Source organism: Nelumbo lutea, chromosome 8 (assembly GCF_056320005.1).
Source record: "Nelumbo lutea isolate HS-2025 chromosome 8, American lotus-T2T, whole genome shotgun sequence".
NCBI lineage: Eukaryota > Viridiplantae > Streptophyta > Magnoliopsida > Proteales > Nelumbonaceae > Nelumbo > Nelumbo lutea.
Window position 1 is genome coordinate 12549998 of NC_142691.1, and position 22832 is coordinate 12572829.

A 22832-nucleotide genomic window follows, 5' to 3' on the forward strand; every position below is an offset into this window, starting at 1 on the left:
CTGGTCGAATTCGGATGTATATCAAATCGGATAAGACTATAGCCAAATTGAATATGATTAATTATTCGATATGAATAAGATATCGGATTTCATTTGATTCGATTATGTAGAATATCGAATTTGAAATCAAATTTTCAAATACGGTTGACACCTAAATGATACCTTAAGACATTGTCAGAGTTTTGTGTCGCAGGATCGGTGATGGGATCTGCTTCTCACAAATGGGCGTCTCACATGTACATCAAACATCTCCTGTGAATAATAACTAATAAGTAGGGGAGATGTTCCAAATGCATGATAGGATGTGCGTGTGAGGAGTCTGTGGGGCGCCAGGTGTGAGGATCAGATCCGGTCTCGCGGGATCGATACCCGTCTTCACCCGGGATGGGATGCTACTAAAGTAAAATTACTGACATAAAGTCATCAACTAGGGGTATGTATGTAAATTATAAGAATTAAAGGGGGTTGCTGAGAATTTTGGAAATTGCGCATACTCCCCACCCCAGTGCACCACCGCAGGCCTCGTTTTATTCGGAGTAGCCTAAAAACGAGTAATTTGTTTTGGTTTACACATTTCTTCTCGTTTTGGTTTACTACTCTACCTGCTGTTGGGGGTAGGGTTGCAGCTTATAAAACACCACCTCGCCTCCGGTTGCGCAGCCATAACCTGTGCACACGCAACCTTATCCTGCGCTCCTCTCCATCTCTCTGCATCGAAACAATGGGGGCTTCTCTCCCTCCAAAAGAGGCTAACCTCTTCAAGCTCATTGTCGTAAGTTCTTCTCCTCTTCATTCGTCTTCTTCACTTGTTTTGTAGTAACAATCATCAGGGATCCTAGCTCCTTATAATTTTTATTCTCTGGCTCTCTCTCTCTCTTTTTCATGTTTTCGTAATCTTTCCAAGTTCCCTTCCCACTAAAACCCTAGTTTCTTTAGGTTCTTTAGCTCATACATTTCCTTGAATCTCTGATTCGGTTTTTTTTCCCTGCTTGTTGTGTCCGAACTCTGAATTGTTTCGTTCAAGTCTTATGACTGCTAAGATGGTTGTAAAATGTCTTTGATTTGTTATTGTACGTCGCCTTTGGGTTCTGGAATATTGGATTGCCATATCCGATTAACTTTTCGATGGAAACTTATGCGCTCTCACTGATCACTTAGATTGATCCAAATATGTTATACTGATTACTCGTTCTTTGACATTGTCTTAAACTCTAAATTAAAAATTAATTCTTCTAGTCATAGCTCGTTCGGTGTTTCATCTTTTTCAAAAGCTCAAAACTCTGGTCTTGACTTATTTTCTTTAATGATCAAAATTTTCCTTTTGTTGTTTAATCAGTCAACATCCTTGTTTAGGAAGGTAACTTGTAATTGCAACGCATTCTGTTCGCCTGGGTTTAAGTAACTGATTAATACCCATCTCTCTCTCTCTCTCATGCTGCTGCTCATCCGGACCATGCATAATGATTTCAGCTAAATTAATATACAGTGATCCGTGGTTTTTTCATTACATGTTCAACCATTTCTGTCATCCTTGAGCTTTATAATGCTGCAATTATTCCTCTCATGGTTGTTTGATAGTTTTTTTTATACAATCAGAAATGCATCTATCAATGATAAAAGGAAAAGGGATACTAAATTGAAACTCTAGTAGCGTGGAACATAACAATGTAAAATACAATTCGGGTGCAAATTGGGCACCTGACTTAAAGACTTTCCACTGCATCTGGCTTGGGCCCCTTCAGAATTTAACAATTGTTCAACCAAGGCCCACCGTCCACCCAAGTTGTGTTTTTTTTGATAAGTCACCGCCCACCCAAGTTGCAGCCCTAAATACAATACTTCATGAATATGGACAAAGGAAGGAAATAATTCTATAAGTTATGCTAACCAGTTTTATCAATGTTGAGGTGATGATTAATTGTTTTGGCCTATCTAATTAGTGCCTAGGTGCTGACTAGTTTTTGAAAGAAAAGATATGTTCTAAATTTAAGATGTTGTCACAACCTTGTAAATGGTTTAATGTAAACTACAATTATGGAAGGATGGAATGATATTTGACATTTAGCTTACGGTCTTTGTTTTGCAAGCATAAAAGAAGTGAGGCTGGATATTCTAGGAAAGGAATTACAGCTTTTATGCTGGTAAAAAAAGGAATTACAGCCTTTATTCTCCAAAGAAAGTCTGCAGCCTTGACTAATTGATATGCCCTTTGTTTGTGGCAACTTCATACCATTACCAGTACACTAATAATTGCAAGAAAACTTGAAAGAACTCCACTACGTTATTTTTTTGTGTCTATGATTTTTTTTTTTCTATTTTATATACCACCATCACTCATGTTCTATCACAAGTATTAAAGCAATAGTATGAATATAACAAAATGCAAACACATTTGGTATTATTTCAAATAATTAGAGATACCGACAAACACATGAAGCATTAAAATGGATTTGTGGTTAACTAGGGTGGTTAGTTGGCCTAGTTGATGCTTAGTTGTCCTAGCTCCTAGGTAGCTACATAATGAATACTGACCAACTAATCAGTGATGTAGTTGATCTGGCCCTCAAATTATTAGACGGTTGATTAATCAATGGCTAGTTGAGAGTCGACACTTTGATAACATTCCCCCATTCCTTCTTCCAATACAAGGTTTCATCTTCCGACCACTTATCTAACAACTTATTTGGATGAGGCATTAGCCAATCTAGGATTCCAGAACAAGATGCTCATGATGGAAGATAAAGCCTTTGCATACAAGCAAAATTCTGAGGGTGCATTCACCTTCCTCAGTTGAAGACTTCCAATTTATCACCACTTGGCACTTGGCAGTTCCTTTCTATCACCATGCTACTCCAACCTAAAAGGAAAACCATCTTTAGCCTCGGTTGTTCAAGGCCAATCTGAACAGTTGTTGGTGATTATTTTAAGTTTTCCTCTACTTGTTGTGAAGTATACAAGAGCAAAATAATTTGTTACATAGATGTCATTCTTACTTAATAGGTAAGAAAATATGCTATGATGTTGTTTTCTAAACTTTAAGAGTTAAAACCACGTGATAGAGTGAACTCAAGTAAAATTTAAACTCAGAGAAATTGCAAATGATTCTAATAGATCAACCAAGTCATTTATCGTACAATGAAAAGTAAGATTTAATTTCATGTTTGAACAGAATTTTTAGCTAGCTCAAGGTGGTAATAATGTCCATTAGGCGATCAATAACACTGCTAATCCACATTTAAAATATTATACTATTTCTTGTGCCCCATATGACACTGGTAGTTTTCGTTGGGTATTATGTCTATTCAAGTAATTTTGTGTGTTGGTGCCTGTGGAAATGGAATATGTTGTCAAAATATTAGGAAATGTATGGACATTTTAAACCATGCTTATATTTATGTATATGTGTATCTACCAATATATGTATATGTGTGCATGTATATTAGTTTTTTGATCTCTACTTAACTGGTATAATTACAATTTGCTACAATCTGTACTCAAAACTAAATGTCTCATTTGGTTATTGTTGTGACAACACATCAAAATTAAATGGATGTAGTTAATTTTAAACCATTCACAGTGAATGGTTAAAAACAAAGCAGGTGCATCAATGGTTATTCATGGGCATCAATATGCATCTATGATCTTCATCTCCTCCTCCTCCTCCTTGCCTTGTTTCTAAGGCTATTGGCTGCTAATTTTTTGTCCATATACAAGCTCCAGAATTCTTTTTTATGTATTGCTTGGAGTTGAAATATTTGTATAGCACTGGGTCTGGGTCTTACCAAGAGCACACACATGAATATAGTGGTGGGTGGTGGCTTTTCCAATAAAAATAATTCATTTTTCTAGAAAGAAGACATGCATTGAGTGTAGTAGCTAAACCCAAATCTTCAGATAGATCAATATCTATTGGAACATCCTTCTCACATATTTTAACATTTGCAGAAATCATATGAAACTAAACAATACAAGAAGGGACTGAAAGCTGCAGATGCTATATTAAAAAAGTTTCCAGATCATGGAGGTATGCAGCTTTAGTAAGATATGTACATTCCATGTAGTTGAGTTTCATCAATTTGTTCACTGCTAAGGCTTATGGTTTGGATGTATTGTTTTATTTAGATTTTATCTCATGTTTTGATAGTCAATGGTAAAGGTATTTCATTCAATTCAAAACCAATTCCTAGAGTTGTCAATGGGTCATGTCTACTTGGCAGAGCTGTACTGATTATATAGTCAATAATACATAAAAGGGTCATGGTTTTCTTGTAATTTATGTTATATATTGTGTGTAGAAGGGTAAAATTCATAGACAGTGTAAACGACATTTTTAGTTAAAAACACTTATTTTAGCAACATACTAAGCAGCTTACTTTACTCTCACTTTTTATTAAGGTTATATCAAAATGAAGTTCCTAGTTGTTATTATCATAGGCAACTATAGATGCCATGTGTAGTCTGGTCTGATGATTATCCCCATTAATAATTGGTTTGATTCTGGGTTTGCCATAGAGAACTGATTAAAAATTGGTTTGGGACTGGTCCACCCTGTCCTGATCCAGACCTGATCCATTAACAGTTCTACCAATTTCCCCTATTCACAACAGTGGATGGTAAGATACAAAATCAGCAAGCAGCTGATCACTCTTGTACAAATAAAAGGAAGTCCTTCACACTGTCCCACCACCAGATTCGCTCTAGTGACTCCAGCCTTAGCCAAACTATCAGCCAAGCCATTTGCCAATCTTGGGATCTACCTGAATGAGCAGTTCAGTTTAGCATTTACTGCCCTTGTTCCCTTACCAGAAACCTTAGAACCGAAGGTACTTCTTGGTCAGATGTCATCTGCTTAACTTGACAATCCCCTTCCATTTGTATTCCTGTCTTTCCAGTTAAAGAGACAAGTTTCAATCTTTGTGGCAGAATCATTAATTTTGATGTCAAGCATTTCCAACCCCAGCAGGTCCTCAGAAGCTAAGAATGAAGTTGCCTCTATCATCTATGATCACCCCTCCTATACCAGATTCTCCTGGACTGCTTAAGCTGCATATGTCAAAGTGTGTGTGAGTTCTATCAGGTCATGCACATTTTGTTCTTTGTTTTCAAAGATCCTTGCATTCCTTTGTTTAGATTATATTTGAATAGTGTATAAACTAATTCGCTATTTGTTTCCCATATTCCATATGTAGAAGCATGATATAGGATACCTGATCTTGGACGGCTGGACTGTCTAGTAACTGTTCGGACTTAAATTTTGTTGCTCTGCATAGATGAATTCACACACCTTGAACTTTGAAATTTGTTATTGTAATACATCATAACTTCTCTCTAAAGATGATTTACTATCTACTATCTGAGGTTTGGGTTTATACATGCATGAAAGATTGGAAGTTCTATTTAAACATAAAATCTTCATTTAGTGCCCATACTCAATGGTTTTCCTACATAGAACTGATTTAATAAATTGCATGTTCTTATCTTAAAGTGCTTGTGGCCTCCACTTCTGATCCTGCTGTTAACACTGTGTGAATCTGGATAATGTTGTCAGGGTACTTGTTAGTTTCTTCTATAGACATAGATCAAACTTTTCTATTGTGGATACACAGTGCTGGAAACTGTGAGAAATACAATAGTAGGTACTATGAGTTGTGAACTATTTGACATTTTTCATTCTGATACCTGGTGCGTTTTGAAATAATCAGAAATTATATGATAAATTTCACTGTATTTAGGTAATTTGGAAATAGGAACTAATTTCCAGATAATGCATTGTAACTTTCTGAAACTAGAATGCTATTGTTTTTTATTCTTTATTTTTGTTTCCTTGATAATGCATCATGACTTTTTACCAAAATGGACATTCAAGAATTGTTTTAAAGAGGATTCTTTCACTTCAATCCTCTGTTTGTTGAAATCTGTGATTAGGGGACAAAGGCATCAATGCTATTCACCTGGTGGATTAGCAAATTATATTAGGTGGGGAATATGAGCTGTTGGCTTGGTTGATCGTGGCATGCTTTACCTGTGGTCATGACATCATGGCCTGCAAGCCAAATATTATTCCTCTAATATCTACTATAGTGACCTTAAATCATTGTTCTATGGATGATTCTGAAAGGATTTGATTAGAGACTTGTACATTATGATCTCTGAAGACTCCTTATTCTCAATGGTTACCCAATCTGCATCTAATTAAAGTTTAAATTTACCAAGCCTTCATTTTGTGGGGCCCAAGGCAAGGAGACAGCAGCCCTATGGGAAGAAACAGCCACCACCAAATTCAACCCTCTGAGTATGCCTTCAATAGTAAAAGGTTCAAACATCTTTAATGCTTTGATCCAATACACAACTTTCACTTGGGTGCCCTCTTTTTGATATAACCATTCATTTTTATTAATTATGAAACATAACAAATATGTATTTTAAAGACCCTTTGGAGGGGTAGAAACTACTACCTCTCCTCTTTCTTTTTAATTAAAATTGTGCCCAAAATTCTTGAAGTCCCTACACCCATTGCTTTGCTAGTTCATCTGTCATGCTGTTGGCAGCCCTCAACACCCATATGATTCACTTTAATGTCTCGAGTCAAGCCATCTGATTTTTTTTTCTTTTTTTTTTTTAAATTCATTTCTTTATTGCCATAAGACGGTTTCTCTATGTTGCAACCATCCTGTCACCAGATGTGAGTCACCTTCAATCACTAAGTTCATCAAATTCATATTTCTCACCCATTGCACTCCTTCCATTACAACCATAATCTCAGCCCTTAATGAATCTCCTATCCCAATTGGGCTTGGGAATAGAGCTATGACATTTCCATTTTCATTCTTGAAAACACTTTCCACTCCTGATGGCTGGATTCCCTTTACTACTTTCATCAAAGTTAAGCCTAATAAACCCTGTTTCTGGTGGGATCCATTCTCTATACTCGGTGACCTTTTTGCTTGTTTCCCGTTCATTGAAATCTCTTGCATTACCCAAATAAATGCAGCCCTGGTCAATGATTTAAAAGGCGCGCCCAAGGTTTGAAATGTTGGCCATCCAAATACAAGAAACATGTCGGAAAAGTCAGAAATATCGTATGGAAACATTGTAAAAATTATAGACATAGTGGAAGCATTGTAAATATGCAAAATATAGAATGATATTTTATGAAATGATAAAAGAAGCATAGGCACACCCTTTTAAATTATTATCTTGTTCCAAACCACTAAACAAAGCTAACAAGGTTATAGACAAAATAATACGTTCATGAGTTTCTCTGTAAACCTTAAGATTCATAGCTTCATGGCAGAATGAGTTAAACCAAAATTTAAACTAATAGAAATAGATCAACCAAATAATCTATTACACAAAGAAAAACTAATATTTAACTTCATACTTGAAATCAGTGTTTTAAAAGGTGTGGGAGGTGTATGGATGGAGGCGGGCCTCCAATCAAGGTGCCCCCAAAACACCCCGAGGTGTATGCCAGAGGCGTTGACACCTCTGAGGCGTATGCCTCAGGTGCAAGAGGCGTACACCTCATACGCTTTTTTCATGAGGCATATGCCTCATGTGCCTCATGCACAACTCATGTAAAAAGACAAAAAAGAAAGAAAAAAGAAAAAAAAGGAAAGGAAGGGAAATGAAAAGAACGGGAAGGGGAAGAAACGGAAAGAAAGAGAAAAAAAGAGAAAAAGAAAGAAAAGGAAAGGAAAGGGAAGGGAAGATAAGGGGAAAGAGGCTTACGCCTCCTTGTGTTCAAGAGGCTTACGCCTCTTACGTTCAAAATTACACCTCGTGCCTCTAGATAGTGGAATGCCTCGTGTCACACCTCCGTGTTTTAAAGCATTGCTTGAAATGAATATTTAGTTAGCTTAAAGTGGTAATGGCAAACAATAATATTGTTACTCCTTATATCTACAATATTATCACCAACTTATGTTATAATACAATCTCTTGCACTTCATATAGTGTTGGTAGTTTTCTCTGGGGAATATGTATGTCATGGAAACTATCTATTGTACTCCACATCAATGTTTTAAAATGTGGAGGCATGACGCGAGGCGTTCCACTACCTAGAGGCGTGAGGTGTAGTTCAGAACGCAAGAGGCGTAAGCCTCTTTAAGAGGAGGGGGGGTTAGGTGGAGGATGAAGAGGAAGGGGGATCTCATTTTTTTCATTATTTTAATAAAAATCTTTTATATTAAGAAGAATAAAGATGCATAACATTAGTTGAAAGCGGGGGGGGGGGGGTCTCGCTCGCTCGTTGAAGGGGCAAGGGGCAAACCACTTTCTTTCCCCTTATATTTTCTTTCCTTCCCTTCCCTTTCCTTTTCTCTTTTTTTCTTCTTTTTCTTTTTCTTTTTCCCTTCCCTTTATTTTCTTTTCCTTTCCTTTCCTTTTTTTCTTTTCTCTTTTTTTTTTTTCGTTTTTTTTATATCGAATGTGCATGAGGCGTATGCCTCTAGCACGCCTCATGAAAAAAGCGCAAGAGGTGTACGCCTTAGAGGTGTTAGCGCCTCTGGCATATGCCTCAGGGCGTTTTGAGAGCACCTCGCCTAAAGGTGCGCCTCTAGGTGTACGCCTCCCACACCTTTTAAAACACTACTCCACATAGTGCTGGTAGTGTTAACTGGGGACTATGTCAATGCCAGTAAAATCGCCTCCATGCGTACGCCTCCCATGCCTTTTAAAACACTTCTCCACATAGTGTTGGTAGTGTTAACTAGGGAATATGTCGATGCCAATAAAATTTCATGTCGCTACCCATGGAAATGGAAATATGTTGTGGAAATATTAGGGAAATTAGGGACATTTTAAACCATGGGCGCGCCTAGGTGCATAGGCGAGGAACATTTTAAGGTATGCATTTTGCCTAGGCCCCAATTGGAGAGATCAAATGATGATCACCTTAATTTTGAAGAAGTGGTGATTGGTAGGCTATTGGTGGATCTAGGACAAAGGAGGAAGTTCGATGTGAAAGCTTTGGATGCTGCAGTGGTAGTGATCACCAAGAAACCTCGGGGTTCAAGAATTCACCAATTGGTTCACATTACTAAAGTCTTCTCTCGGCTGAAACTTGGGTTGGTGGGGGTAGGACCTACTAAGAATTTCAAATATGTGTATGAGAGAAAAGGTGCGAAGAAAGTTGGGCTGACTGTTGACAATGGATGTGGGGTTGGGTCTCAGGTTTTTGTCAGATCCGAGCCTCAGGAACAAGATGAGGAGAAAGATGCTATAGGGTCCTTGATTCTGTCAAGGATTTGTTGGTTCTGAACTCTAACAAAAAAGGTGGCAAGGGTAGGAAGGCCATCAAGGAAATTGTTGAAAGAGACAAGGGAGCAGAAGGTGGCTATGGTTCTAGTGGAAGGCTTAGAGATGGTTGGATAGCTCAAAGCATTTGTCTCTGATGCAGCAGCTAAAGGGAAGCAGATTAGATGGAAAGTAAACTTCTCGGTGACAGGCAGAAGGTATGTAATGGAGAGCAAAAGGCATGTAAAGGGATCTTTCATTTCTTTTTCTGAATATTTTGCCAAAGGAAGGAAACAACTGGTCTGTTTCCCTGAAGGGAAAAATAGTCAAGGATGGAAAGGGGTGGCTGATATTTTAACAAACTTCCTAGACAGAAGGAAACTGGAGAAAAGGGAGATGGCAGAAAAAAGTAGTAAATCTCCAGGGTTCATTTATTAACAGTCCTCTCTTGTCTTGGAGGTGGAACCTAAGCAGGATTTCTTTGCTATGGCATACAGCAGTAGTAATCCCTCTTTGATAGCAAATATGAAGAAAGGGCAGTGGGATAGCATGCTAGTGGTTGAAAAATGAGAAGATGGTTCTAGATTGGAGGAAGGCTACTGATCTCTTGAAGTTTAAGCTGAGACTACTGAATACATTTATTTTAACTCCTTTTGATAGTGTTGAGGCAGTGCTGGACCCTCTTGAAAACCTGGTAGATGTTGAAGCTTTATGTATTCAAGATGATTTGGGGACCTTCTGACTATTTAAATGGTCTCCATCTTCCAACTCAAAATCTTTCTCAGTTGAAGATAATGTGGTAGTCATGGTAGTTGGTCTGCCTTTCCATCTTTGGAACCATGAGGTAGCAAATTCCATCGCTTTGTTATGTGGAATTCACCTTGATGGTGAGTTCTGGGGAGATCTACGTTCTGCAGCTCTTCTGTTGAGTGGAGTTAAACCAGAAGAGATGCCGAGGAAGGTGACTATTGGAGTTGATGCATTGTTCTTACCAATGTGGTTAGCCTCCTCCATTGAAGCTGCTTTATGGAGGGAAGCTAGATAGGTTGAAGAAATTGTGCTACATGATTTATCAAAAAAAAGAAAAAGAAATTGGTTCTATGTGGCAGCTTGGGGCCAGAGAACCAAAAGAGTTTGAAAACTTCTACAAAAATAGAAAGACAACCTTTAAGCAGTCCAAAAGAACTGGATTTTGAGGATAGTCAAAAACATGAGAAACAAGGAAAGGACTTGAGAGTCAACAAAACATTTGCACTTGTATTATCTTTTGGTGTCAAATAGAGTTGTTCAAATGGTTTAAACAATTTAAATTCCAAGGGAAGGGGTTCTTTGTTTAGAGTGGTCGAGCCACAAACTAGGGGAGGTAAACCGTCGAGGCAGATTGGGGAGAGTGTAGTTGTAAATAATCATGTGCCTTCCAATTTCACGACTGATGGGCCTTTAAGTTCAAGGTCTGTTGTGCGCCCTGATAGGCCCAACACTAATTTAAATGGGCCAAAACCAATTGACCCATCTGTTAAGCAGGCACACCGCACATGATGTTTTAAAGAAGCACGTGATGGGGAATTTCTAAGGTAGATGGGAAACAACATCTAGCATCGTCTACCTTGAGCTCTGCTAGTCATTCGAATAGCTAAAACCAGACTGCTTGCTCGTTACAGTGGATTCCCTCAAAGAAACTTTTGTGACTCTCGCCGAATCATTGTAATCCAAGGTGTGTTAGCGTAATGAGATAGATAATCTTGAACCAGAGATGTTGATAGATGATGAAGAATGCTCTAATTCAGATACTGGAGAAACCCTTTGCCTAGGAAGCATTTATCTACAAGATGCAAAGGATATCTTTGGTAAAAAGGCAGCTTGTAGAATCAGTAATGCAAAATGTTTTACATCACATTGGCTATTTGGAATAATGCAGTTGGGAAAAATAAAGAGATGGAGAGTTTTACATGCCTGAATGTGTTTTGTATGTCTATTTTATTTTTAAATTTTCATTTGAATATGTTTCGCATGTGATGTTTATGTATTTGAATTTTAGATAATAGACTTTTTAACATTTATTTTAAAATTTAACTTTTTAATTTTAATTAATATTATGTTTACTATTTTATTTTATTATGCTTTTTTGCGCCTTGCTTCAAAAAGACGTGCACCTCAGGTTTAAATTGTCCTTTGCACTTTTTTGCTTTCCTTAAATCATTTCTTGTGATCTTTCTTTTTGCTTTGTAGGAATTGTTATTTCAGCGCTTTAACATTTTAGCCAGTAGAAGAAACACCAATATGTGTTACTTGAGTTTGCTCATTAATTTAAAAAGTAGAACTTTTTTTTTTTTATCAATAACTGTAGTGCTTTATTAGAAATTCAAATCATAGTACAACCAGCAAGGAAGCAGGAGCGATAATCTTTCTTAGCTCTCCCAGTGAATTCTCATTTCAGCAAAACAACTTGCACTTCTTTTAACCCAATGCAATTTTACATCTATGTCCTGTTTAGCCATTTAAATTTCTTCCTTTCATTGTTATAGTTCCAAAGTCTATTACTAGAAAAAGTGGAATATATATTACTACTAAAAAACAGTTTTTGTAAAATATGGAGTACTTGAAACCAAGGTTCAAAATATCGATACGCCCAATATGCCGGTAGTGGCGTATCGGGCAGTATCAGTTGCTTATTTTATTTTATTTTATTTTATTTTTATTTTATTTATTTTTAATCTTGTTCAGAGGGGCCAGTTTAAGGTCTGGCCACCATCTGAACCGGTTGGGACCCCGAAACACCCCCTGTAGGGGCGTATTGGGAAGCCCCAATACAATACGTATCGGCCGATACAGCCCGATACTTTCAACCTTGCTTGAAACTAGCTACTAAAACCAGTTGTCTTGTTGACTACTATCAATGTTTTCAACCTGATATTGACCTGGCCAGTCGTACGACTTAGAAAAACATTAACTGAGTCAATGGCGCAGTGACCCGGCTGGTCAAGCCATTCAACTGTTTGATTTAGTCAGCAGTTCACACCGTTAGAAATTTACTCTTATTTCTGTAATTTATCCATTTCCATCATTAACAACAACAACAATTCTCATTTATTACACATATTTTTGTTTAATATGATGAATATATAATATTACGGACATGCTCAATTTTCTGCATGTTATCTATTTTTTATTTTTTATTTTTTATTATATGGTTTATGATGTCACAGGTTGATCCATTTTGACCCAGATGGTTGAACCAAATGACCTGCCACCCAGAGGGAAAAGTGGTTCCATTTCTGGAACATTTTTTAAAACGTTGCTTGTTATTTTAAAGGAAGCAATAATTTGACAATGGCAGTGCTCTTGTTGCCTCTTGTCTGACTTTTGAAACCGTGAATATTTGTCTTCTGATGAAAAATGAAAACCTGTGGTACTTGTACTCATTTTGCTCAGATGTATCCATATCATTGTGAGTTTATGACATGACATAGGTGTTGGTATAGGATGCCATTGTGAGTATGGTCATGCATCCGCTTATCATGCGCAGCATATAAATTGTTAACTGACTAAGTATTCTACCTCTTCCTTAGACACTTTACATCTTCTCTCTCTCTCTCTCTATTTTTATGAATTCATCATTATCTTAGCTTTATTGCTTATGCTTTCTTTGTTAAATATCAATAGTGAAGGCATCTAAACTATTTAGAATAATATTATTTCCCTACTTGGAAATTGTACATATCTTTATAATACTTATACATGCACAAGTGACTAAATGTATGATCTGTCTGTGTACTTGAGCCTAGTTGATGGACCCATTGTAGACAAATCCCTGTATCCCAGTATTTTAGGACTTTGGGTCAGATAAGTTTCATTCCTAATACAGATTTGTGCACTCAAAAGTCAAACCTTTGTAAGATATCAAAGCAGTTTTCTAGGGAAAGTTTTGGAAGATTTATTGACCAAAAAAAGTTTTGGAAGATTTGCGGGTAATTGACCTAAAGCAAGATGTGCAAGTCTTCATTGTGCTTTTAAGTGTTTCCTCACTCTTCTCTATCTCTCTCACTTCCCCCTATCTTATTTTAATTTATTTGATTTTCCTGAAAATTTGATGGTCTAATTTCTTTCATTCCTTGTAATGTATTTCTAGAAACTTTATCCATGAAGGGATTAACGTTGAACTGCATGGACCGCAAATCAGAAGCATATGAACTTGTTCGGCGTGGATTAAAGGTTAGAATGCTTTATATTTTAGTTTGATGTAAGATTGTTTTTCTGTCAACTTTGGGACTTGATTTATTTGGACAGTATAGATGACTTAATTTCTCTGGTTTAATGCAGAATGACCTTAAAAGCCATGTTTGCTGGCATGTTTATGGTCTCCTATATCGATCAGATAGGGAATACAGGGAGGCAATAAAATGCTACAGGAATGCTTTGAAGATTGATCCAGACAACATTGAAATTCTTCGTGACCTCTCTCTGTTACAGGTTGATATACATTATTCAGTGATCTATCTTTTATCCTTAAATGGTCTTGTAAAATGTATTAAGTGCAAATGGATGCTACTGCACTTTTGTCCATGAATGTATGCACTTACTATATTGTGGTCAAAGAACTAAACTGATGAAACAACAAAAGTTATTTAGCCTTTCTTTACTGTAAGATGCTATAGTGATAAAACTGCCAATATGATAAATAAAAGTCATTTGCTCATGACTGAGAGTCTCTCTTATATTGCTCTGGCCAGGTTATCTGTTCATAAAAGAAATGCCACAGTGACCATAGCAATCCACATTGATAATACCGATCAGGAGCTCTGTAATTTTATTCCCATCTTTGGCACGTTTTATTTAGCTTATTTTTTGCATGTCTATCATAAATATGCTGTTTCTTTTGATTGGAAATGGTAGCTTCATTTCTGTAAAATTAAGATACAATTGTCAACCCCTAAGATAGGAGTTGGGCCCAAGTAATTTGAATTACAGAACTGCCCAGAACAAACTTTCCCTCACTGTCCCTTGTTTGGCTAAGGTATCTTAAATCTGATGTTACAATTACACATCCAAAAAAATCACAATCAGAATCATGGTTCTTAGGGAGTTCATGTCATTTCATATATAGAAATATCTGTTAAACATCCACTACCTTTTAGCTAGAATGTTAGTCTTAAATAATCACTATTTCTGCCTGACTTGTTTTGTGATGCAACTCATCATTGTTGTTTCACACTTGAAGTATATCCTTGACATTCCTGTGTGATTACTGAAGATTTTATGACTTATTGTCTGGTATGAGTTTTACAATGATAGGAGCTTCCTTTGACTTGATTTAGAAGACAGTGGGAGAACTCAGACCCCTTTTAGCTGTTTTCTTGCTTGCTTGAGTTGCTTCCTTGTTTTTAATATTTTTTTTTTGTAATTTGTAACTTTTTATGTTTTTTTGAAAATTTCAAAAATTTTGTGCCTCACTTCAAAAAGCATGCCTTGCCTTGTGACTTGGGTTTAAAAAGGCCCTTGTGCTTTTCTCACCTTGCACATTTAAAACACTGATTTGGGTTGGGGTCATATTGGACTCAGCCTGACACTTTTCCTGTTCTTTTAAGCTCTCACAAATTTTTGGTCTTTGACTACCTAAACTCAAATTCTTAGTCTTAATCTCTCAAAAAATATTTATATTTTGATATTCATTGTAATTAGTAAGACGAAAACAAGAATAATTGAACAAACACTAAATAGGTGATAAAGGTTGTAAATTCCTTTGAATAAGTAGAGTAGTAGCTAGGTTTGAATAAACACAAAAAACAAGATTATTCAATAAACACAAAACTCGTTTACGCATAGTAGTAACTAGGTTTCTTATGTATTTTTGGGGTGTGGTGGGGTTCATTAGATAGGTTTGTTATGGTCTGAGTACCTTCCCTTTCATTACCTTTTTAGAAAAGATTTTAATTTTCAAGTAGTTGATTTCCAATTTGGTTCCTGTTGTTAACCTTTTTAAATAACATTTTGTTCTGTTTCTTTATTATGATACTTCTTATAAGAAATCTTGGTTTTTTATGATAGTGTAGATTGAATTAACTCTTTTTTTTAATTTGTTACTAATGTCTTTTTGCTATCGTGACAGGCACAAATGCGGGATTTGACTGGTTTTGTTGAAACAAGACAACAACTCCTGACCCTGAAACCAAATCATCGGATGAATTGGATAGGTTTTGCCGTTGCCCATCATTTAAATTCTAAGTATGTCTAGAGCCTGCCAAATGGAACTCTTGATTTTGACAAATACATATTGATCTATGCTATTGCTAGCTATTGTTAGACCTGTTATGGTGAAGCTATGAATCAAATTAACTAATGTGAGATCCTCTACTCTGCTGGATTCTATTTTATTTTGTTTGAAAACTTTTGTTTAATAAAGGATGTAAAAGATAGACAAAAAGATTAAAGAACACACATAGAGTAGCACCATCTGCCTTGGATAATTTCACTAATACCTGCTGCACTGGGGGATCCCCAGGGATCCTCCATGGAACTACCATCACATTGAATTCCATACAATGACTGGGGTTTTAAGGACTGATCTTATAGGGAGCTTAAAATGTGAGGATTGGGGAGTTTCTTTCTAGAAGATTTCTGTTAAGATCAACATGGATAATGCCTTGAAACATATTACAGGAAAGCATCCATGACTTAACATGGATGACCTTCTAAGGGCTTCAAGGGGAGTAACCTTATTCTCAAATATTTTTCTATCGTGTTCTTCCCAAAATGCACAATGTGATTACATGAGTTACAGCTTTCCTGTTTAAAATTCTTTTTGATTCCAAATTCCTAGTTGTTTATTGATTAAGAAAATCTCTAATATTATTGGGAGGGCCCAATTATAACTGCAGCCTCTTTCCATGTCAAGTAAAAACTGCTGAGGCCTTCTAATGATGGCATGATTAAAAAAGGTGAGTTTGTTTTTTGGAGTGATTCTTTTGGTTGTGATGTTGAGGGTTTGGGGTTGAATTGTGGTTGGGTGTAGGGTTGTTTTCTTTCTTCTTTAAGGTGACTTCTCACCTTATGGACCATTTGGGCTGAGAGGAACAGTAGAATCTTCAATAAGAAAGGCAAAAGTCCTGAAAACACCATTCAGAGAGCTGTGGGCAAACTGATTTCTTGGTTATCTGTATCTGAGGAATTTAAAAGTCTGAATTTGTCTTTTTTTTATTGTTCTGAGTTCTAGCGGAAAGTGTAACAGCTGTGGTCTTCAGACTGCCCTCTTGGGTCTGATCCCAGCTTGTATGTTTAATTTTTTTTTTGAGTTGAATAAAATTACTTTACCTTTTCCAAAAAAATAAAATTTTATTTTATTTTGAAATTGATTAATAAAAAGGTCAATGATGGTGACATACTATTATTCACTTGATTAGGCCTGTCAATGATACCCAAAATTCTGTGGCCCAATCCAACATCCAATTTGATTATATTATAATATTTATTGATTTTAATATATAAATTTTATATAATTATATTTAAAATTATAAAAGATATTTATATATATTATATTCTATATGAATATATATATATATATATATATATATATAATTTCAGTATGCTATATTTACATTAATTTATTATATAAAAAGTTGAAAAGTAATTAACTTTTTATTTTTATTTTTTGTATTTTAAAATATTAAAGTGGAGTTGGATTAAATCCGTATCTAGTAGGATTCAAATTCGAAAACAAGGTCATCCGATTGGATTTGTATGCAAGTTTCTTTTTTTTTTTTTTGATCAATAACACTTTCATTAATTCATCAATAGAAGATTTACAAAAGGAAGACAAACACGCTTATCTTCCAAGAGCAACAAAGAACCTCAAGAAAAGGAAAAAAAGAAAAAGAAAAGAAAGAAAGAAAGAAAACACACTACAGTTACAGCTTGGCCCAAAAAAGTGAGTCCCTTTCTGCCCCTTGTTTAGCTAAACCGTCAGCTAGGGAATTAGCCGATCTTTTAACCCAACATATCTTAACTTCCATCTCCCGCACCAGCCACTTGAATTTCCTCCTCTCATTATTGTACTTCCATAAACCATTGTGATCTTTAAGCAGCCACCCTATCACCACTTCTGAATCCCCTTCAATTAAGAGTTTCCTGATGTCCAACTCCTTAGCTTTTTGGACTCCTTCCATAACTGCAAAGATCTCAGCTCTAAGGGAGTCACCCACTCCAATTGGGGCTGAGAACATGGCAGAAATGACCCCATTTTCATCCCTAAAAACACCCCCAATCCCTGATTGTCCCAGATTTCCCTTGCTACACCCATCAAAGTTTAGTTTCACGAAACCACTAGGTGGAGGGGTCCAAGCCACACACATTACTGACTTAGTTTGTGTGCAACTTGCAATTTCACCCCACTTCCTCAACAAGTCATCCACAGTGTAGTCTGTGAAAAGCTCCAAAGATTTGTATGCAAGTTTCCAATAATCAGATTCAGCACATCTGATTACAGCCCTACACATGACTGTCAAGTGGTGATTTGCTTGATGGTAGTCACTTTTGGTGCACATGATGATTCCTTGACCACAAGAGAGGCTTGAGTCCTTGCTTCCAGGTTGAACATTTCACCCCTTGTGGTGTGTGGGTTTGCTGGTGCTTTTGCTGATGAGTTGGTGAAGAGTGGGTTGTGAGAGGAGTTTCTTGGGAGTTTTCTGGTCCGTGCTTGTTTATTTCTGGTGTTGCGTGAGTGTTGTTTGTATCTTCTTCATCCCCTTTTTAGTAAGTGTTGTTTTCCATTGATTAGAAAAGGTGATAGTATTTCTACCTCCTTCCAATATTGTTGATGAATTTAATTCAGTCCACATACATTGAAAATACAAAAGGATAAAGACCAGTAGCAAAAGTGGAACAACTTTTACCCAAGAAATAACCTATTTTACTTCTCCTATTACAGTAATTTTCTTATTGTCCTATTAAATTTGTTTCCATGAGTATTTAGTTACTTTGTACTTCTCTATCCAATTATCAGTTTTTCCCCTTAGAATTAGTCATTGTTGCTGAATAAGTTGTATGCCATTGCATGCATTTTTTTCTTCTTTTTTAGAGGGGGAGTAATATCAGAAAGATAATATTGTTTGCAAACCTCCCATGAATTTTGATGACTACCACCTGATTGGTTGCCACATTTATGATAGTGGCTGATTGGTTAAACTCTTCCTGTATCATATCTTTCCAGCATCATAGTCAAGCTTATATATAGATATTTGAATCAAAATTGTACATTTTCATTTTTGGTGCATCTTTATTATCATCTTTTGTTTTTTGCTTTTTCTTTTTTCCATCTTCAGTGGCTCAAAAGCAATTGAAATCCTGGAAGCGTATGAAGGGACACTAGAAGATGATTATCCTCCAGAGAATGAACGTTGTGAGCATGGAGAAATGCTTTTATACAAGGTTTGAACTATGCTGCATATCTAACATGCATAATCATGCTTGCATACCTTTTTCAGCTGCAGTGAGGTTGTGGAATATTTAGTTGTTTTTGTTATTCTGTTTGTTGAGTATTTCTTATAGTGAATATTTGACCATTTTATTTGACTTAAGATAATTCAAAATTTTAATCGACTTCTTGGTATGCCAGAATTTCTTATAGTTGGAACTTTATACCTTTGTTAACCTGCATATGGCTAACCACTTGCTGAATATAGTTCTATGGATGAAGGCATTGTTACTTGATTGTGGTTTGATGTGTGGCCTCCCATGAATTTCTTTTTTGATGTTGAGATCCTTGAGGGATATGATGACCAAAAGGAAGAAGAAAAAGAAGGAAAAAAGAGATACTATGTTTGTTTCAATGTTATAAAACGCAAAGGCATGGTGCTAGACATTCCATTATCCTATGGCTTGAGGAGTAAACTAGAACGCAGGAGGCATAAGCTTCCTGAACATGGATTTTAATTAATAAATAATTATGTGAATGAATAAATATAGTAAACTTCCCAAAAATAGGAAAAATTATGAGAAATTAGAAATTTCATATTTGTAATTTCTAATCATAAGACCATCATGTTTACATATAAAATTAAAGTATCATTACATAGAGAATCATCGTATATAAGTGCCATTTAGCTTGGTTAATAGCTTGTATAAGATCATTGCAAATGTGTTGTCTTTGAGGCTGAAAAGGTTTTGCCAGATATCATTGCACACTACCAAGGAGCTTTTGTGAATGGAAGACAAATCACTGATCAGATTTTAATTGCTAATGAGAGTGTGGAGAACTTTAAGAGGGATAAAAAGAAGGGAGTGGTTTATAAGTTGGACATGGAAAAGGCTTATGACTTGGTGGACTGGGAATTTTTGAGGAAAGTTTTGACTAAATTTGGGTTCGGGGCTAGATGGTGTAAGTGGATCATGGGTTGTGTCCGGAATTGTCATTACTCAGTGCTAGTGAATGGGACAGTGGTAGACTTCTTTCCACCTAGTAGGGGTATAAGACAAGGGGACACCCTTTCTCCTTTCTTGTTCATTATAATTGCGGAGGTTTTGGGGAAATTGATTCACAGAGCAGATTCTAAGGGGTTCATTAGAGGCTGGAGAGTTGGGAGGGCGGAAACCCCTCTTACTCACTTGTAATTTGCTGACGACATGATTCCTTTTTGTGAAGGCGGTAATGTGAGCTTTATTAGGAATTTGAAGTCGGTGATACAACTGTTTGAGCAAATATCCAACTTGAAAGTTAACATTGAGAAAAGTTGTGTTGTGGGGGTGAATTTGGAGGAGGGAGAGATCAGGGAGAGTGTTGAAGTATTGGGGTGTGAAGTATCGGGCTGGCCTTTGAACTACTTAGGGTTGCCTTTAGGGGATAATCCCACGAGGGACAGCTTTTGGAACCCGGTGGTGGAAAGGTTCGAAAAAAGACTAGTGTCATGGAAAAAGAACTACCTCTCTCTTGGTGGGAGATTTACTCTTATTAAGGCCACGCTTGCTAATTTACCTATCTTTTTCCTGTCGGTGTTTAAAATCCCAGTGAAGGTTGCTAATAGATTGGAGAAGTTAATGAGAGATTTTCTGTGGGAATCGGGAGAGGAAAAGAGGGATCATAGAGTGAGCTGGGAGATAGTTTGTAGGAGTAAGACTTGTGGTGGCTTGGGGCTTGGGAATATTAGAAGGAATATGACTCTGTTGGGAAAGTGGTTGTGGAGATTCTCATTGGAGAAGGAGAAGCTATGGGCTAGAATAGTGGCAAGTATTCATGGGCTGGAGCATAATGGATGGGACGCTGGAATCAGAGCTATGACCACAAGCAATTCTCCTTGGAAAGCCATTCATGACCTACTACCGGTTTTCTCCCCTAATATCAGGTATGATTTGAATTCCGGTAAATCCATAAAATTTTGGGAACAAACCTGGGTGGGGAGTGCCCTTTTAAAGGATCAGTTTCCTTCTTTGTTTGCTCTTTCTGATTTGAAAAATGAGCCAATCTCGTCTTTTACCACCCCGTCCTCTTCCATTTCTGGGATTGTGTGGAACTTGGGTCTAAGAAGGGATTTGAGGGACTCAAACTTTGGCATTGTTTTGAGCCTTATTGCAATTCTTGATAATGTTGTCTTAGACCCCACTAGGGTGGATTCTAGAATTTGGACACTTTCTCCCAATGGCATTTTTACTTGTGCTTCTTTCTTCAGTCTTAATTCAGTCCACCAGTCCTACCTCCTCTCCTTTTTCTGTTGATGAGGTTTGGTGCAGAGCAATACCTCCTAGGGTTGGTAGTTTTTTATGGGAAGCCTATCTGGAAAGAATCAACACTGGTGCTTTACTCCAAAAAAAGAGATCCAATACTTGTTTGTCACCTCAGTGGTGTGTTCTTTGTAAAGTGGATGGGGAGACTGGTTTTCACCTACTGGTGTCTTGCCATTTTGCGAGGTTAATTTGGGAATGGGCTTTGTCCCTATTTGGTTTTTGTTGGAACCCCCCATCAGACTTGCAAGGCCTTTTTTCCCCTTCTTTTTTCAGGTGGCGGATAGAAAGGGGAAAGACAATGTGGAGAGGACTAAGGGCTGCGGTATGTTGGACACTTTGGGAAGAAAGAAATTCTAGGATATTCTCAGAAGCTCAGAGAGGACCAGCAGATCTGAGGGCTATCATTCATATTAGGGCGGTACAGTGGCTGTAATCGTTGGAGCTTTTCACAAATTACACTGTGGATGACATGTTGAGGAAGTGGGGTGAAATTGCAAGTTGCACACAAACTAAGTCAGTAATGAGTGTGTCTTGGACCCCTCCACCTAGTGGATTCGTGAAATTAAACTTTGATGGGTGTAGCAGGGGAAGTTTGGGACAATCGGGGATTGGGGGTGTTTTTAGGGATAAAAATGGGGTCATTTCTGCCATGCTCTCAGGCCCAATTGGAGTGGGTGACTCCCTTAGAGCTGAGATCTTTGCAGTTATGGAAGGAGTCCAAAAAGCTAAGGAGTCAAACATCAGGAAACTCTTAATTGAAGTGGATTCAGAGGTGGTGATAGGGTGGCTGCTTAAAGATCACAATGGCTTATGGAAGTACAATAATGAGAGGAGGAAATTGAAGTGGCCGGTGCGGGAGATGGAGGTTAAGATACGTTAGGTTAAAAGATCGGCTAATTCCCTAGCTGACGGTTTAGCTAAACAAGGGGCAGAAAGGGATTCACTTTTTTGGTTTCTTTTTCTTGAGATTCTTTGTTGATCTTGGAAGATAAGCGTGTTTGTCTTCCTTTTGTAAATCTTCTTTGATGAATTAATGTAAGTGTTATTGATAAAAAAAAAATCATCGTATATAAGTATTATCAACTATCAATATATGATTTGCAAAGTGGTGGCATTGTATTCAGGACCTATAGGGGTAGGCGACTCAACACAGGCTGAGCTACTAGCACTTTTACAGGGACTAAAACTTGCCAAATATGCAGATTTTAAAAACTTGGAGATTGAAGGGTACTCAAAGCTGGTGATCTCTTGGGCTAACAACAGGGATATTGCTCCTTGGATATATAGACACTCCCTGAGAGAGATTGAAAGCCCAACAAGGGAATCACATGGATCAGAAGGTCTGCAAATGGGATGGCTGACTCTTTAGAAAAGCAGGGGGTTTACAGGCAACAACTTTTCTAGGCCTTGTTGTAACGCATAGTGAAGGAACACCTTGTGTTCTGCTTTTTGTAATCCTGTATCAATTTTGCTTGCAATTATTAATAAAATTAATCTTTCCATGCCTGATATAAAAACATCACTTGCAAAGTTGCAAATCAAATTTCAAATTTACAGTGCACATAAATTACATAACACTAACATAAAAATGTGTCATCTCATATTTGAATGAAAGCAATCAAAGAAACTTTGCCTCTACTTCTATTCATAATATTTTATTAAGTTTTATAACAAATGAGGATTTCCTCCTCTGTATTCATAATATTTTATTATACATAATAACAAATAAGGGTTTCCTCTGTATTATGCTAATATTTAATAATTGTAATTAGGAACAAAATGAAATGGTATGCCTTTCTAAGCACAACACATGTGTATGCCTTTCTAAGTGTCTCTAGGCTAGGAGCTTATGCCTCAAGTGTGTTCTCTGCATCTCTCTTCTTTGC

The 22832-nt window shown here is 36.9% G+C and overlaps 1 protein-coding gene across 2 annotated transcripts in view; it reads left to right on the forward strand.

Moving 5' to 3' along the window:
- Positions 1 to 553: 553 nt before the first annotated feature.
- Positions 554 to 22832, forward strand: part of LOC148842770 (N-terminal acetyltransferase A complex auxiliary subunit NAA15-like) — a 52784-nt gene continuing 30505 nt past the window's right edge. The window contains exons 1-7 of one of the 2 annotated variants that reach the window (XM_088957201.1): positions 554 to 772; positions 3946 to 4024; positions 13367 to 13449; positions 13558 to 13707; positions 13968 to 14038; positions 15344 to 15459; positions 18552 to 18657. In XM_088957201.1, the coding sequence (XP_088813327.1) occupies positions 15350 to 15459; positions 18552 to 18657 (216 nt within the window). In that variant the 5' untranslated portion in view covers positions 554 to 772; positions 3946 to 4024; positions 13367 to 13449; ... (1 more) ...; positions 13968 to 14038; positions 15344 to 15349. The remainder of the gene's footprint in view (positions 773 to 3945; positions 4025 to 13366; positions 13450 to 13557; positions 13708 to 13967; positions 14039 to 15343; positions 15460 to 18551; positions 18658 to 22832) is intronic. The other variant, XM_088957202.1, reaches the window with a different exon arrangement.